The sequence below is a fragment of the Typopeltis vanoorti genome, chromosome 14 (assembly GCF_054136105.1).
Source record: "Typopeltis vanoorti isolate ZY-2024b chromosome 14, IOZ_Tvanoo_1.0, whole genome shotgun sequence".
Taxonomy (NCBI): Eukaryota; Metazoa; Arthropoda; class Arachnida; order Uropygi; family Thelyphonidae; genus Typopeltis; species Typopeltis vanoorti.
Window position 1 is genome coordinate 32,543,364 of NC_143562.1, and position 18,879 is coordinate 32,562,242.

Consider the following 18,879-nt stretch of genomic DNA (forward strand, 5'->3'; position numbering starts at 1 on the left):
CGTTTGTTCAGCTTCTGAGGTTGTGTCGCTGCTGCTCACCAAATTACTAGATATGCATTGTGATGCGGCCCTCGGATAAATTTTTTTTTTATGCAGTCCTCGGATTACCTAAGGTTGGATAGCCCTGACTTAAATAATGGGGAGAAGGTGACTAGAAACAGAAGAAATAGTTGAATTACATACTTGTAAAGTGATTACTCAGTATCATCCAGGTGGACACATTGCAATGATTTGTGTGACATCATGTTGGAGGCTTAATGGATTGTATACAGCACTCAGAAAGGATTAAAACAGAATTTAATACTTCCTATATTTCTTCAGGGATTACAAAAAAAACTAATGTAACATAAACATAAATAACACACGATACTAAGCACAACTATGTGGGTGATACTGAAGTCCTATCTAGGTGGCGCACCCTCTAAGGAGTTATAGGAGGCCTGGAATATAAGGTGTGATCTCTACCACCTCAACAACCTACATCCAAGAATCCAGTTTACAATGGAAAAAAGAAAAGAACAATTGTTTACCCTTCCTAGACACCTTAGTTACACGCCTTCCTAACGATACACTTTACTTCACTGTATATGGAAAACCCACGCACACAGGCAGATACATTCACAAACTCTCCCACCACCACCCATCTCAACAATATGGCATTAAAACTCTAACCAAGAGAGCCCACAATCTTTGTTCCAGTGGAACCGCCCTTACAACTGAGCTTGACCACATACGCAACACTTTCCTCTTCAATGACTACAGCAATCACAGTATTAAAAATATAATCAGTTCCTCCCCCATTCCCCGGTCTTCTCTTCACAAAGAGTTTAGAAATCATCATCATCATCACACGTATCAAGGATTTAGGCCTAGTATGGCCTGTTCCGGCCTTAGAAGTCATCGTTGAATCGTTTAAGAGGACGTCCTGGTTTTCTTTTTCCTAATGGCCTGTACTTTAAGGCTTGTTTTGGTAATCTTTCTGTTTTCATTCTTTGAACGTGTTCCATCCATTTATATTTATATTTTTTAATTTTTTCAATTACTGGTTCTTGGTTTAATTCTTTCATAATATCTTCATTTCTTTTGTGGTCAAATAGGGTATACTTTGCAGTTTTTCTCATAAACTTCATTTCTGCTGTTGTTAATCTTTGTCTTTTTGTTTTATTGTCCAGATTTTGCTTCCATACATTAAGACCGGTAGGGCTAATGTATTGTATACTTTTAGTCTGGTTTGTTTTTGAACTAGGTTTGGTTTAAATATAGAGTTAATTACTCCTGTTATTTTTAAATATTTTGCAATTTTTATGTTTATATCTTTTTCATTTTCATAAGTGATCATACATCCTAGGTAGTTAAATGAATTCACCTGTTCTAAGATCTTGTTATCTAATAATACTATTTTAGTTCTTGCTGGATCTTGTCCTTTAAAGGCCATAGTTTTTGATTTTTCCGTTGATATTATCCTACCATAATCTTTGGATATCTCATTTAGATTTAAAATAGCTTTCTGTAAGTTATCTTATCTTCAGAATTTGTAATTATTATTTGGTCGTTGGCAAAGAGGAGAGTGTTTAAGTTAACGGTAGGAGAAAGTTTAATTCCTTGATGTAAATTTTTACTCCATTTTATTATTATTTCATTTAAGTAGATATTAAAAAGAGTTGCTGAGAAGGGACATCCCTGTCGGACCCCTTGGTTTATCTCTCTTGTATATGATAGCTCATGATTTAATCTTATTTGTATTTGATTATTTTCATATATACTTGTGACAGCTTTTAGGATATTATTTGGTATTTGTCTTTCTTTTAATATGTTAAATAATATGTTTCTTTTAACTTTGTCAAATGCTTTTTCAAAGTCAATAAATGCAATATATGTTTCTAAATTATATTCTCTTCTTTTCTCTATTATTAATTTTAGGCAGTAGGCTAGTCTGTACATGATCGTCCTTTTCTAAATCCATTTTGTACCTCTAGAATAAAGTTTTCGGAATATTTCATTAGTTTGTTATTTAAGATTCTGCTATATATTGTGTAACATGAATTTAGTATACTGATACCTCTATAGTTTTTAGGGTCATCTCTATTACCTTTCTTAAAGATAGGAATCACAATTGCTTTTTTCCATTCTATTGGGGGGATACCAGTTGAGTAAATTTTATTTAAAAATAATAAGAGTCTTCCTTTGAATCTTGTTCCTGCGTATTTATATAGTTCTGAACCTAGCTTATCTTCTCCAGGTGATTTTCCGTTTCTTGTTTCTTTCAGGCTGATTTCTAATTCTTCTTCAGTTATTTCCTTTTCATTTTCGTTAATTGTTTGCCAGTTGTCTTTTTTAAAATATTTGTCTGTCCACAGTTCTGTGTAGTAATTTAGAAATTCTTCTAATTTCAATTCAGTGTTTAATTTTATGTTTTCTTTGGTATCTGCATTTAGGTGTTTCAAAATCTTATATACATTGGGTCTTATTTTATATAAATCATGTTCTAAATTAGAAACAAATTTATTCCATGATTCTCTATGTCTTTTTCTGACTTCTCTTTTAGCTATGGCTCTTATTCTTTTATATTTATTTCATCTTCTAATCTTTTACTGCTTAACCATTTGTGATGGGCTTCTTTTTTCTTTTTGTTTATTTCTTTGATTGTATCATCCCAGATCTTCATTTTTTTTCTTTTATTGAATTTTTTGGTCTTTCCTAAGCTTTCATTTGCTGCTGCATTTAGTATCGTTTTTATATTAAGCCATTCTATTTCTATTTCTTCATTTTGTTTTATTTTATCTAAATACTGGTTAATTCTTTGTTCATATAGCCATTGTACATTTGTGTCATTCAATAGTCTAGTTTTATAAACAAATGTTTCAATTTTTCTTTCTGTTCTTGTTACTTGTAGCCATTTAGGAGGTAATCTTAATTTTATTTTAACAAGGAAGTGGTCACTGCTTATTTCATATCCTCTGTGAACTCTAACATCTAGTTAAAATTTTGATGTCTTTTCATTTAATATGAAGTAATCTAATATTGATTTCCATCCTCTTGCTGCCCAAGTATATTTATGTATGTCTTTATGTTTATAGAAGGAATTCATTATTTTTAGGTTATTATAAACTACAAAGTCAATCAATTTTTTACCATTTCTGTTTAGAGTGTGTTTCCAATTCTTGCATTTAAGTCTCCTGCTAAAATTATGTAATCATTTTTATTTATTTTATTATATATGTTTTGTAGCTGATTATAATAATCAATATTATCCTGTTCTCTTCCTTCTTCTGGGGCATATAAACCAATTATTGTTAAATAGCCTCTATCTATTTTTATTCTAGCTTCTATTATTCTTTCATTCCATAATTTATAATGTTTTAACTGTTTTGAAAGGGAGTTATGAATCCAAATCATGACTCCTGCTTGTGCTCTTTGGTCTCTGTCGACTCTACTGTATATCACATTAAAATTAGAGTTTAGAAATGCCATCACCATACCCTACATCTCTGGCACATCCGAAAAAATAGCTAAGATTTTAAAAAAGTATAACCTACACACACATTTAAGCCCCACCACAAATTTGCTACCCTTATCCGTTCTACAAAAGATCAGCTCCCTCCTCTCTCAGTGCCTGGAGTTTATAAAGTACCCTGTTCCTGTAAGCTGACGTACTTTGAACAGACAGGCAGATCAGCACCCATCTGCCTGGAGGAACACAAGTCATACATCTGCAACCACGACTATGGTCAGTCATCCTGACCACATACGCAACACTTCCTCTCCAATGACTACAGCGATCACGGTATTAAAAATATAATCAGTTCCTCCCCCATTCCCCGGTCTTCTCTTCAGAAAGAGTTTAGAAATGCCATCACCATACCCTACATCTCTGGCACATCCGAAAAAATAGCTAAGATTTTAAAAAAGTATAACCTACACACACATTTAAGCCCCACTGCAGATTTGCTACCCTTATCCGTTCTACAAAAGATCAGCTCCCTCCTCTCTCAGTGCTTGGACTTTATAAAGTACCCTGTTCCTGTAAGCTGGCGTACTTTGAATAGACAGGCAGATCAGCAACCATCCGCCTGGAGGAACACAAGTCATACATCTGCAACCACGACTATGGTCAGTCATCCTGGCTGACCATGTCTTGGATACAACCCACAGGATCTCATGGAAAAAAACACCATGCTCCACCACAGCAAATTCAAAAAAGAGAGACTATTTTTGGAATCAGCACCAGCAGCAGCTCTCAGAAATCAACCAAATCTTAATAAAGATTTGGTTGATTTCTGATTTCGGTTGCATTAAGCTTCCTAAGATTTGGAAAACATTTATCATCAGAGATCCCACCTTACATTCTAGGCCACCTACAACCACCCTTAGAGGGAGCACCACCTAGATAGGACTTTAGTGTGACTCACGTGGTTGGGCTTAGTATTGTGTGTTATTTGTGTTTATGTTACATTCGTTTTTTTTTTTTTTTTTTTTTTCTAATCCCTGAAGAATGTCTCAGTGACTGAAGATGAAATAAAGGAAGTATTAAATTCTGTTTTAATCCTTTCTGAATGCTGTATACAATCCATTAAGCCTCCAACATGATGTCCTCACAGCACTTAAGCCTGTACACATGGACTTGTATAACAAGGATAGATATGAAAATAAATGTAGATGAACTGGAGGTTTTTGATATTAAGTAATCTAAGTGTGAATACAGCCAGGAGATTGGATAAAATATCAGCCTATGATTTATGATAAAGTCACGAGAAATAGCATTTTCCCTTATTAGGTTGTTGAATATATCTCTCAGCACTGACAAAGTCCAAAGCAATGGAAAGAGGAGAAAATAATCTTATTAAATAAGAGGCTCCAAGACAGCAGTGAGCAAGGTTGGAAGCAATTTCTTCACTTTCTAGAATATAGTGACATGCTAAGCCAGATAAGGGAATAGCTATAGCTTGATATTGCCAGCCTTTACTAAGGCATTTAACAGAATACTGCGTAGAACTCTTATGTAAGGTGGACAAATGATGGTCCACGAGCTGATATGGATAAGACAGTAGTTGATGGACACATCAGAGAGTAGTATATTGTTGAGTTACATGACAGAGAAGGCAGGTGACCAGGGAAAGAATTGAAGAGGGTATGATAGACATTATATCAGTAACAGTTAGTGAAGTTCTCTCACAATGAGCCTTCATACTCCATGCAGATACAAGTGAAGTAATGATAATCCTCCCTAAAAAAAGTATAATAGTCTATAGCATATTTAGTACTTGGAGGTAAACTAAGGATTAAATTGAATTCATATTCTAGAATTTGAATAATAAGTGAATTTCTTTCCTTATTCTAACAGACAATACCAAGGGATGAGAGCTTCATTTTGGAGATCCAAACATGATGTGGCCTTTTCTAGTCAGGCTATGTAAAATTTCTAAAGCGTGATTATGTAGGTCCAGCATTGAATTTTTTTGTTAATTGGGAAGCAGCTTCCAAGTAGCCTTCTATGGTATGCAGAGAACCAACCAGAGTTTCTGACCTATTGTCCAATCCTCACTTCAGAATGCATTCCTGTAACACCTGGATTCTGAATGAAAGAGAGTGGACTTGAATTTGTGATTTAGCTGACTAAATTGTATTCTTATTGGCTTAAGCCAAAATAAAATTGATGGGACAACATGATAGAATTTCATGCCAGTTGATGTATTTGCCCAGTTAACAAGGTCCTTATTATTTTTGTCGGGGAACCAGGACAAACAGCAGAATGTCAGCTCCTGGAACAAACTCCAACTCAGCATCAGCAAAAATTCAAGATTGGCACCGTCAACATAAGAAGTAATAATGGAAAAGAAATAGAACTAGCAGAAGAATTGGATAAGTACTAGATTGACATAATAGGTGTTACCAAAACAAAGAAGACAAAAACAGGTGAAATTCTTGTAAGCAACAAATATAAGATGTTGTATTCAGCTAATAATGATCAGGGATAAAGAACGGTTAACTATAGGACTCAACACTAAATATGAGGATAATCTCGTGTGGGCAAATATCAGAATGAAAATTGGACAATGAGACTTATTTGTGCCTATGGTCCCACATAAGGTTCTACTAAGAAAGAAGTGGATGAATTGCCTGAGGCATTAGAAAAGTCAGCTGAAACAATACAAAAGGAAGATCTAAACAACAGAGGTCTAAGAGATGTTGGTGATCTAAACAAGTAGGAAGTGATCACCAGACATATAGAAATGTTTTGAGAAAATTTGGAGAAAAGAGCAAAGTTAATAATGGTAAGTACCTGCTGGATTTCTGTTCAGGACATGGATTAGTCATTACCAACCATGTTCCAACATAAAAATAGTGAACAAATTTACGTGAAGAAGAGACATGAGAAATAAAATCTCATTGAATGTGTTATTCTTGATAGTGATGTCTTCAGGCTAGTTCAAATTAGGTTAGATTATACAAAGGAGCATATGGAGGATTTGAAATAGAAAGGATCATTTAGTTTTGAGGAGGATAATTGAACTAAATATCATACTGAAAAGAAAAGTGTGAAAGGAAGTTTAAAAAAAAAATCAGAGTTGAGCAGCTTTCAGAGTGAGCTGTAGACTCAAATATTATTCATTTAAAAATGAAAGATTGAAAACAAGAAGCAAACATTGAAGAGATTCATTGGGCAGATCCTGAAGAAAATGTTTGTTGATTCAGCCAGAGCCATATGGTGAGATTTCTACAAATCTAGAAAAATTAGATGAAATCCAAAAGTTAAGCATTCAAGGAAAATAAGAAAGAATATCAAAAGTTCTTCCAAGTAAGTCAGCATGTGCTCTGAGAGAATACAGAGAAAAATATAAAGTGAAGCAATGTGTAAAAAGTAGCTAAACAAAAGTGATGAAATGACTTACATAGAAAATAAATATCAGGAAGGTGGCAAAATATTCTGGAGACTATTGAAAAAACTTAGAGGTGGTGAATACTATAAAAGGCAGAGATAATAAATGTCATGATAAAAACTGAAGATAAAGATATTTTAGAAGTTGGAATAATTACTTAGAAAGATTGACAGTGACAGCAAAGTGGTAGAAAACAGATGAATGCAGTCGAGAGTAAAGATCATTAAAACTGAATGTGAGAAGGAATTAAGGAATAGTTTCCACATTGAGTATTCCCTGGTAAAAATTATTATTATTTATATGAGTACTCCATGGAGTCAACAGACTCATTGCAGGAGACCCACTCTATTCATTAACACAATGCCTATCATACGTCTCCTTAAACCTATTCACTGTTGGGATGCTCACCACCTCTGGCAATCCATTGACTCATTCACCGCTCTCCAAGAAAAGAACCTAGTTCGCACACCCTTATTAACCACACTTTTAGACAGCTTACAAGTGTGTGACCCTTGATTTCTCCTTAATCTCCATGTATTGAAAAATTTCTTCTGTGTTAATCTATCTTATACAAATTTATATCATATCCCCTCTCCTCCACCTGTCAGCTAAACTCTGCAGCCTGCATGCCCTCTATCTATCCTCATAGGAAATATTCCACAGACCTGTCACCAGCTTGGATACTCATCTCTGAATCCTCTCCACAACCTCCCAATTCCCAAGAAATGCCGGTGACCAAATCTGTGCACAGTAGTCAACATGTGGCTGAATCTTAGCCTTATAAAGGCTAATAATGACCTCCTCCCTATCTTTACTTGTCAGTGTCCTCTTCAGCATTGAAGTAATCTTCTGAACTATTTTGCCATCTCTTGCAATATATCCTCTGAATTTCAAAACTCTGTTATCCACATCACACCCAAATCCCTATCCTCACCAATTTCCTGAAACTTCTTAAGATTAATATGATAAGAAATTGTAATTTTTTCATCCCAAAGTGCATTACCTTACATTTTACAACATTGAATTGACAACCATTGTCCTTTGCCCACACTGCCAATTAAGATATCTACATCGCCTTTATCAACTATTTGCCCTCTCTAGTTTGCATCATCAGCAAACAGCTGAATGTCACCTCCCACCTTCAGTCTTCTGCTATATCATTAATATACAAATTATAATAGTGATCCTAGTACAGAGCCCTGGAGCCACTCTACCAGTGGCTCTCATTCGACTTGATTCCACTGCACTGTACACCATCCTCTGATGTCTCTTTATCAGCCACTCCCAATCCATCCCACCAGTCTCGTATTCATTCCCATTTGCTCCAATGTATGTAATAGTATTCCGTGTTTTATTCTGTCAAATGCCTTTGCCAAGTCCAGTAGTATTCATGGTATAGCCATTTCCTTTATCCAATTCTGCTGTCACCTTATTATAAAATGTGAATAAATTACTGAGGCAGTACTTACCTTTTACAAAGCCATGCTTCCCACTATAGAGTATCACATCTCTATCCACCCACTGTTGTATTTTGCCTTTCACCAACAGCAACTGCAATTTGGGCAGGAGGCAATTTTCTAACAATTGGTCCTTTCAAAGTCTGACTTGGACTTTATGATTCTTTTACAACTGTTGCAGGTTGCAGTATAGGTAAAGAGGACAGCTGGGGTTTGAGTTTTGAGCTAATTGTGGTAAGCAGAAGTTTTTTTCTTTTACGGCATTGACACTTTTATGAGAACTAAGGTTTGGAAGTTGGCTGAGAGTTTGGAATGGAATAGGGGATGAAAGCCTTCATTCCTGTGAGGATGATTTCTGTTGTTGTTTGGGCTGAGCAGGTGTTTGGTCAGACCTTGGGAATGAGGAATAGAAGTCAATGAGGTCCTCCCAGTTGTCACCATTGTAGTGCCAAAGGACACAAGACTGTGAACGTGTAAGTTGTTCTGCAGCAAAAGAGACTTGTATGAGGTTGTGAACTGAGTTTTTAAGAGGGGAACTGACACCCATAGTATGCCTGAGAGGGGAGCTTGTTATTAAGAGGTCAAGTGTGTTGGCAAATTGAAGGGTATGGTATTCTGATGAGAAGATTGATCTGAGATAGGTCATTGCTGATCGCAAACACCTCAGTATTCCTGCCTGCATATGAGTTGTGGACATTGAAGTCCATAAGAAGGATGACCTCACTATTGGGATACTTAGACTGCAGAAAGTCAAGTTTTAGAGAGGAAAAGTTGAAGAGGTCAGAGTGGTTGACAGAGTTTGGAGAGTGATAGAGGGAGCATATGAAAAGGGCAGGTTGATTTGGTAGAGAAATTTTGAGCCAAAGCAGATCAAATAGTAGGGATTCAAGAATTTGCAGTCTCTGGCACGGTATGTCATAATGTTGTACTATTGTAATACTGTTTATATACTCCATGAGGGTATACATCAGGAATCTGATGACAGATTTCTCAACTCATTCAGTCACATTGAGAAATTGATTTCCTTGTGAACTAACTGTAGATATGGTTAGCCAACAGACTATGGACAGTTACATAATGGTGATCAAAGTCAATTCATGTTCTGAACAGTGTCACACAATACCAAAACAATCAGTAATAAATTCCATCTATCTCAGTTTTGTTGAACAGCCTTCAGACTATGGACAGTTACATAATGGTGATCAAGGTCAATTCATGTTCTGAACAGTGTCACACAATACCAAAACAATCAGTAATAAATTCCATCTATCTCATATTTGTTGAACAGCCTTCCTCATGAATTCCCCAGATACTATAATCTCCAGTTCTTCAAAAAGAATGTTAACAGATTATTTTACTTATTCGCTTTGCAGCTTCTCAATATGTGAGAGTGATACAAAAAAGCAAATAAATATTGTATGCCCACACTTCATAGAACCCAGTGTGGCAGATTGCCAAGAATAGTCAATTCATGCTGAAAAGGGGAGAAAGAAATAAAGGATGTATGAATTGGTCACTAACATGCGAAATCACGTGCTTGATACGCAAGGGCGGCTCATGCATAGGCACTGCGGAACTGCAACACCCCTAGTTTTTCTCAATACATAAATATATTTATTAATTTATTTATATTTGCTTGTAATATTTAATTTTATCATTTAACAATCCTATACAATTCTCTTATTTTGTATAAAAAATAAAAATCCATCTTGTAGCACTTAGGATGAAGGAAGCTAGCAGCACTGTATTTACCAGAGTGTCATGTTGCTAGTATTTGCTATGCGCAGCAAGCATTTGCATGTCATAGTGAAATGTGAGCTATTAGTGTAATGTGACACTGTCCGTCGCGCAATTCCATTGTTGTTTATATGCAGTTTGTGCCAGTAGTAGAGTGTTTGTAGTGCTTATCGTGTTTACTCCATCTCTTTAAATATTTGGACATTACAATTAAAGACATAACATTTGTTATAGTTTCTGTTTTAGAACATTATTGGGGTTATGATAATGGATTTTATTTTTAAGTAATTTTGAATTATACTGGATTATAATTTTATCGATAATAAACAATATTTTTTCATGTTTAATTTTTTTTAAAATTTTACCATAATTTTGATATTTTATCCAAACACATACACTGTACTTACAGTGTGTATGTATATTTCAAAAATTGCAGCACCTCCACGATTTCAAGCCACGAGCCGTTACTGTTTATACGTAAATTTTCCAGCTGTTGTACAAGCAAAATAGTTACCACTTTAAGAACTAGAATTTTCATAAAAGAAAACTAATTTTTCAACATAATAATAAACACTCATCTCACAAAACGCATTGATTACCCTATTATTGGAATGGATTCTCCTTCTGACATGTGCAGAAGTGTCGAAGAGTCTCCCATCTGTGGATGTACGGTACAAATAATAATTAACTGGATAATATTTCATTGAAAATTTAAATTGGCACCTTTAGCAGGTGACAATGAGTAAAAAACATTGGAAAGTATAGTGGATCATGGACAGAGTCTTAACTTGTTGCCTTCTAACACTGCATAAATAGAAGTTTATACAGGTATTGAAATTGATATTAGAATGACTGTCTTCCAAATCTTAGGCAATTGCAGCTCTACTTGCTGAAATTAGGAGAGCATTTTGTAACTCTAAAAATAGTCTTTCCAACTTGTAATGACTTTTGTACAGCACATTAGTCACTTCCATCTTATTCTATATGAAATGGTGTCCAAAGTACAATATGCCAGCCCTGACTTGTTATAATAATGGTAATGAACATATTTATTGTGTTCTCTGAGGCATACGTTAACAGTTCTTCCTGTCTGTCCATGGTAGGCTATGTTACAGTCAAAGGGCACTTTATACAATACAGAATTTAATACATTATGGAGTTTGTTTTTCAGTGAGCAAATAAGGATTGTTAGTTTGAAGCAGATGGAATGTAGTTTGAAGGCTATATTTAGTTATTACTTAAGCTGTCTTTTCAGTTGTAAACCAGATATATGGGTAGTAGTGCTTTGATCTTGTGTGTTAGGTGAGGGTATCTATTTTATATGGGTTGTAGCTGTTGGTTAAAAAAAAAAGTGTAGTAGAGATTGAGTTCTGTGGCAAAAGTGCATCATAAGAACAGTATATAACTGTGACTCTATGACTTAGTGTATTGATGATCCCATATTGTTGGACTGGATGGTGGTGTAATTGCTTATGTAAATATCCTGCTGTGTGTATTGGCTTTCTATAAATAGAAAAAATAATAAAACATTTGAAAGACTTGTGCTTTAATTTATTTTCTACTGTACTTCAGACTGCTGACTGTTTAGTTAAAAAGATAATTTATCCCCATGGACAAGAGTATTATGCCCAAGGGGCTAAATGTATTATTCAAATCCAAATGTATCATACATTTGGATTTGAATGTACCTTTTACCCAAATGTTTCACGTGAAGTATCTTCACTACCAACTTGTATATAGATACTGTTCACTTCACAACATCAGTTGCCTCAATATTCCTTCGGTGCCCTGTGCATTATTGCACAGTACACCTCCTTTCAGATGTGTACATTGCTGTCCATTATGGGAAGGATCACTATCCAAACCAGTTTTGTCCTTTACTGAGGTGAAAAAGAGTAAACTGATGTTCATCATAAGCTTAGAATAGTTAGCATAGGGTTGCAAGAGAGCCTAAAAGACTGATGGAACCAGCAAAAAAGGATAGCCAAACGCTATCCTTTTTTGCTGGTTTCTTGTAGCTGAATAACCAAAAGCCCAGTTGAAACTAAAATCTAGAGCTGTCTGGTACCCATATGGTTAACCTTATCTAAGTTAACTGCCTTCAGTTGGCCTTCTCTGATTGGGATTGCTCTTCAGTCATCCCTGCAGTTGATTGGTAAGACCCATTGTTAAGCACTAAGAGAATGGAACCATTTAAAATACCTGTCATAATAAGAATAGAATTTTATTTTTTCCCCATTGAATATTGCATAGGTGATCTACACCACCTAGCCAAAAATTTTGGATCTCCTACAATGCTTCTTTCTAAATACAAAAATTGTCGGACTGAACAATAAAATTTCCATAATACAATATTATAAAGCATTTGTATGTCATATTGCTGGTTTTCATATCCATGAGGTTTGTTTGTTTTATCCTAACTTTCCATGAAATATATTTTAACTCGTTAATTATAAAAATCAAAATTCTCTTTCCATTGCTGACAGGTGAGAGGTATTGCAAAAAAATAATAATTAAAAAAAAAAAAAAAAAAAAATCTGTTCTAAGTAATGGAATGCCCAGTACATTACATAATCTGTTCCAGATATGCAGAAAAAGAGGGTAGCTGTAGAATGAATGTTCTATTGTTTCCAATCTGTAACTGATGTTTAAGTACCTCCTGTTAGGTATCCTTAGAATTTCAGTAAGTTACTAAACAAAGTGTTATTGTTAGTACCCAGGAGACTGCTGAAGTTAAATCATTGCAGAAATCATATTTGCCATATACATTGTGTATCACAATATTATTAAAATACTCAGGTTTAAAGACAGCTGTTAGAAAGCTTTCCACTTTTTTACCAAGTAAATCATAATAGGCAAGAAATTATAATTTTGATTTTATCCTGTACTGAGGAAACAGATATGAAAACAACTTATATACAAGCATCTTCCCTTTCTTTCATAGTTACACAACGACCAGCATTCATTTTAATAAATTATGGAGGCATCTACCATATTATAATAATATCAGGTAACCAAAAAAAAGTTCATGCAGTTTTTCATAAAAATTAAACAGCTGCAGAAATTTTCATAAAATGTTTTATTCATTAAAATAAACACCTTCACAATCTACAGTTCTTTCCCAATGAGATAAGAGTTGGTAAATTCTGCTTTTATAAAATGTTTTGTCTTTAGAAGTAATAAGTCTAGCAACCTTTGTTTCAGTCTGTTTTATTGCGGAACTGTATTTCGCATGTGATTGTCTAATGCAAAAAAAAAGGTGATAATTGCTTGAAGAAATGTCAGAAAAATATGGAACATGAGGAAATATCTACCTCTTCTCACAGGTAAGTTTTGCAGTAAGAGGTTTTTCGTGGTCCTGTAAGAATAGCACTTTCTTCTGATTAACTAGTTCTGGCTGTTTCTGAAGTAACACATCCTGACACAAGCTTGAATTGCATTGAGTAGATCTCGGTGGTAATTGTGTGGCCTGCAACGAGAAACTTGTAGTGGACAATATTGGCTCCAATTCACCACACACACAAAGCATAGTCTTCTGAGGATGAAGTGGTGCCTTTTAAGTGTGCGATACTGGATCGTTTGGTGACAACCAATGATACATTTGCTTCCTGTTAGAGTACAAGATCCATTTTTCATCACAAGTGAGCAAGTAATCCAAAAACTGCTCATTTTTATAATGTGAAAGAAGTGAAGAACAAATTGATAGCTTTTGAAGTTTATTGTCATCTGATAATGCATGTGGGACTCATTTGCTTAGCTTCCATGATTTTCCCAGTTGATGCAAGTGTAAACGAATTGTTTCACCACTCACATTAAGTGTTTGTGAATGTTCTTGACATGTTAATCTCGAATTATTTTCAACATTGGCATGTAATTCTTCATTATCAATAATGGAGGGTCTTCCTGAACCTGGTGCATTTTCAAGTCATTCATCACCAGAAACAAATTTTTTAAACCATTTCTGCGCAGTATGTTCTGAAGCCTTCAAACTGAGTTTAAATTCATAAAGTAAACAAGTCTAAACTACACCAGGTTCAAAGTCACGGAAAAAGAGTACACACCAAGTTAGAGTGCACCAATTGACTGACACATATCTGTGCTTTATGATGCATATAAAAAAAATTGTGCTCTGCAAACCACTACAAAATAAAACAATAGAACAAGTCATTGCAGTGAACTCTACTGAAAACCACATAAACTTTTTTGGTTACCTGATAACTTCAGTTTAATATAAACCAAAATAATCACCCTACGTTTCGACTTTCATATCAAGGTCAGCATCTGGAATATACACACATAAGGAAACAAGCTACATTACAATACACACATAGTATGCCAAAGGCACACTAATTTGGTCAGCCATTAATATTACTGGCCTGATCTCTAGTTGGGGGGGGGGGGGGGGCTATTACATCAAAGCTAGAGTCCTGTTATCTGTTTGGCTAGAAATTACTAACAGATAAATTAACAAAAGTTAGTGCAGAGATTACTCACAGATAAACTGTACTGATGGTAGCCTAAGAAATAAGAGCTGCAATTGTTGCTTTCAAGTCCTAAAATGAAGATTTGCTGGAGAACTTGAAAAGAAGTTAGGTGGGCTGAATGTGTGCTAACCGTATTCTTGGTAGTTTTATTTCAATGTTGTTATTATTATGTGGCACCTCCAGGGAGTCCAAAGATTTGTCAAGGGAAGGCACTACAGCTTACTGTAGTGCCTTCCCTTGACAAGTTACTCTACAGCTCTGTCTCCACTACCTACAACGAACTGCAACTATACCATTGGCATCTACCGCCCACCACTAGTATTTTCACAGACAATCGCAAACATCCATGCCCACGGCAGTATTAGAACCTGCAGCCTTTTGGCTGGAGAGCGGATATGCTAACCACTCAGCCAACCAGGCCTACCTATTATTGTTTAAATTAGAATAGTTGATCGAAATTTCATGGGTTACCTTATTTTTCTATTCATACCAGGTTTTGTATGGAGAAGTCAATCTACTTATTAGATTGACTTCTCCATACTTTCCTCATGCCATTTCTTTTTCTCCTTACTCATCTCAGAACCTTCTTCAAATTCAACTGTTTCCCTACACCCCAGTTGATGATCCCTTACCTTTTGTCTATTCCTTGTTGATCCCTTCCCTGAGTCTTTCTGTTTCCCTGTTTGTCTTTCACACTTGTTCTCATTCTCTACACTGATGCTACCCACTTCTTCATTCATAAGTACCACTTCAATCTTTCCTTCCTTACTCTCCTTTTCATCAGCAGTTTCTCCAAATGACTCACACCAAAAGTATTCAAATGCAGTCCATCACTCATACAATTCAGTTCTTCCTTCAAGATCATTCCACACATTAGCAAACTACATTTCTGCTAACATATCATTCATAATCCTTACTCTCTGCCTCATCTCATCACTGTCATACCTGGGGAAGTCTGCTTGATTTGGTTGGGCAGCTTCTCTTCATCAGATCCATAACCTTGTTCTTACTGCAACAAATAATTTCTATAGGTTCCTGATACCAAATCCATTTGAGTGCAGACTATCTCTCTATTGTTTTTAATTTTGTATTCTTGGCTGTTGGGCTGATTATCTACAACTGAGAGTTTCCTAGATGTCTAAGACGTTGTCTGCTAAATGTGAGCAGCCATAGTGGTGGAAAGAGATGTAGTGTTGGTGCTCTGATATCCTAATGTTGGCTGTCCTGCCTGTCTAGCCATAGTAGGAATGGTTACAGCTGGTCTTTAGGAGAGCAGATAAGAGATGCTAACTTTCTGTATAGTTTATAGGTTGTTACTTTTTTTTTTTAAGATCTTGGCCACCTTTTTTGGTGATGCCATGGATATGTGGGATGGTGATGGGTTGGTTGTAGTCTGTGTTTGGAGGGGAGCGGTATACTGACATCCTATATCATTTGTGTTAATTTCCTTTTATTCTGAGAGAGGGAAAAAAACTTTTACTTTTTTCCTACCTGAAATTATTTAGCTTGTTAAAATAGTTCTGTGTTTGAAGTGATAAATCATCAGTTGGATATTTATTCTGCAGGCAGAGAAGATAGCATCCCAGATGATTACTGAAGGGCGTATGAATGGCTATATTGATCAGATTGACTCAATTGTACATTTTGAAAGTAAGTAATTATTGGTGTGTTTAATATCTAAATTAATTCACTACTATGATCAGACTGTAGTGTTTTTGCATGTAGTTCAAGTTTTCGAAAATAATTTTTAGTATATCCAGTCCTCTTTGAATTAGTTGTCAGATTAAAGATGAATTACTTATACAGTCAAACTTAGTTATAATGAGCACCAAGGGATTGACAAAAGTTCCTCATTATAACCATTACTCACTATCAGTGATGTGTTAAATCTATCTGTCTTCTATTTTTTTTTTTTTAATTCTCAAGAACTCAATAAAAAAAATTTAAAAAAAAACGTATTAGAGAGAGAAAAATAGTATTACATATCTAGATATTATTTGTATGAATATGCTTGTATAAGCTACAATATTCTTAATATTAAACACAGTTTCAATTATCCAGTCAACTGTTGGTACCTACAAAATCATTGCACCAAATTGTTTAGCAAATTTTTCCTCTTGAGCTTTCAAGATCAAGAGGTTGATCTTGAAGGCTCAAACAATCTGTTGAGACTACAGCACTTTTTCTGCATAGTGAACCATTGAAACAATACTTTATCGAAGTTTGTAATCTTACACTTTCTAAATTTTTTTGTTTTCCAGTGCCAGTATGTAAAAATCTTTATTCTTCCATGATATTGATACTGTTGAAAAAGAGAAAGAAAACTTTGCCCTCTTCAACATTCTAACTCATGAATAATTTTAATCTTTTTTGCAAACTGAAAGACACTTTCTTTTAGTAGACATTTCTAATGGAATGTTTGTTATTAACTGATTTTTACAGTCATGGCAGTGTTTGGGTAAAGTGAGGGAGAAGGGCCAGGGCTGGACACTAGAGGTAGGTTGATTGGGGATGGTTCTCAAGGGCAGGATTAAGTTATAAACTGGCCTATAATCCAATGCAGGTGGTCATAAAAGCTAAGTTACTCCTTTCATTTTTGGGTATTCCAAAAACTACCTGATCAATTAAGAATGTTTGCATAGTTACCAAAATTTGTATAGTATGTCCGTGTAGTACTCGCATTATAAAAGTGAGTAATTATATAAAATATGTATAAATGAAAATCATTATGGCCTTTTGCTCATTAATCCATGACTCGTTATTTCCATGCTCATTACAACAAAGTTCAACTATATATTATTCACCAAGAATAATTATATCGATAACCATCATGTGGTTTGGATTACTTTCTTTGTCATGTATTTGAAATGAGCTTTATAATATACTGGTAATCTACCATTGTAATTTAAAATTACTTCAAGCCATGACCTCAAAAATAACTCTTAATGTGCAGATTTTATTAAAATAGCCAAAATGATTAAAATAAGTGAAAAGATTTCACACATCTTTTTATCTAGCCAAGAACTTTAATATTTTCTCCATTTTTGTAGTCAAATCTAACTATTTTCATCAGGGAGGAATATAAAAAAATGAAAGATATTAAGTATATATGCTTACAAAGTAAGATAGTAACCGACAAATGAATAAATAGCAGTTTTTAAGAAGAATCAGTGGGTCCTCCCATTGAGTTTAAATATCTGCTGTTGCATCTTGTGTAAGGTGTAGTTATGCTGTTTTGTGAATTCTATAACAATTTATATTTGTGGTTCCTTGGCTATAGTTTGTTGTAGTGTGTGTGGCATTATACCCCATGAAGGTTTAATTGGGACCTGACGGTAGTTTTCTCTTAGTGAGCTAGCTTGTTATAGCATTGTTTGCTATAGTGAGAGTTTATACTGCATGCAGTTTAAATCTCTTTATCCCATAATGAATATCCTTACACTTCATTACATTAAACCAACAATTATTTTTTGCTCGTACTGTCAGTTTGTTTAAATCATCCTGCATTATCTTTACATCACTTTTCTTAACTATTGCCCTTCCTAGTTTGGTATCAGCAAATAGCTGATTATTTCTCCTTAAATTCAAATTAAATTGCAATTGCTTCATTGGAGAGCCCACAACTCATCACTGATTACCTGCATTCTCCAGAATTCTACTGTCTGTCAGCACCCTCTTATCTATCTGATTTGCTCTACACTTGACTTATTGACTTCTGTGCTATAGCCTGTTAAATGTTTAGTGGTATCATGGTATAACCATTTCCTTTATCCCATTTACCTATGACTGTTTAAAAATGTGAGTAAATTACTAAAGCAAAACCTATCCTTCATAAATTTGTTCTGTTTCTACATAGAGTATCATATTTGTATTTGCCCATACCCAACTGCATTTAATGACTTTTCCAATACTTTAACCACCACTATTGAATACTGATCAGCTTATAATTTTCTGCCTCTGTTTTGCTATCATGTAGGATCTCCTTTATGCAACAGAATTATTTTGCCCTATTACACATTCTTTAACATATGGGCCATTTAATCTCGAGATCCTATTTGCATCATGATTTTGTAATATCTGAGTACTTCCAGTTCATCAATTCTGACATTGGTTTCTTTTTTTCACATCAACTGAAGTAACTCTACCCTGGTGATACACCCTAGCAAAGTGATCACTATGTAGCTCAACTATTTTCTTCTATTTATCATTATCTTTTTTACCATCAGTATTCAATAAAGTTATCCTTACATAATCATTCATCCTTTCACTTACTAAAAGTGAGTGAAAGGATAAATGATCTGGGTTTTCGCTTTGTACTGATCA

The 18,879-nt window shown here is 34.7% G+C and overlaps 1 protein-coding gene across 2 annotated transcripts in view; it reads left to right on the plus strand.

The window, feature by feature from the left end:
* Positions 1 to 18,879, plus strand: part of CSN4 (COP9 signalosome subunit 4) — a 253,522-nt gene that overhangs the window by 214,389 nt on the left and 20,254 nt on the right. For both annotated transcript variants that reach the window (XM_090404172.1, XM_090404173.1), the window contains exon 10: positions 16,122 to 16,206. In XM_090404172.1, the coding sequence (XP_090260298.1) occupies positions 16,122 to 16,206 (85 nt within the window). The remainder of the gene's footprint in view (positions 1 to 16,121; positions 16,207 to 18,879) is intronic.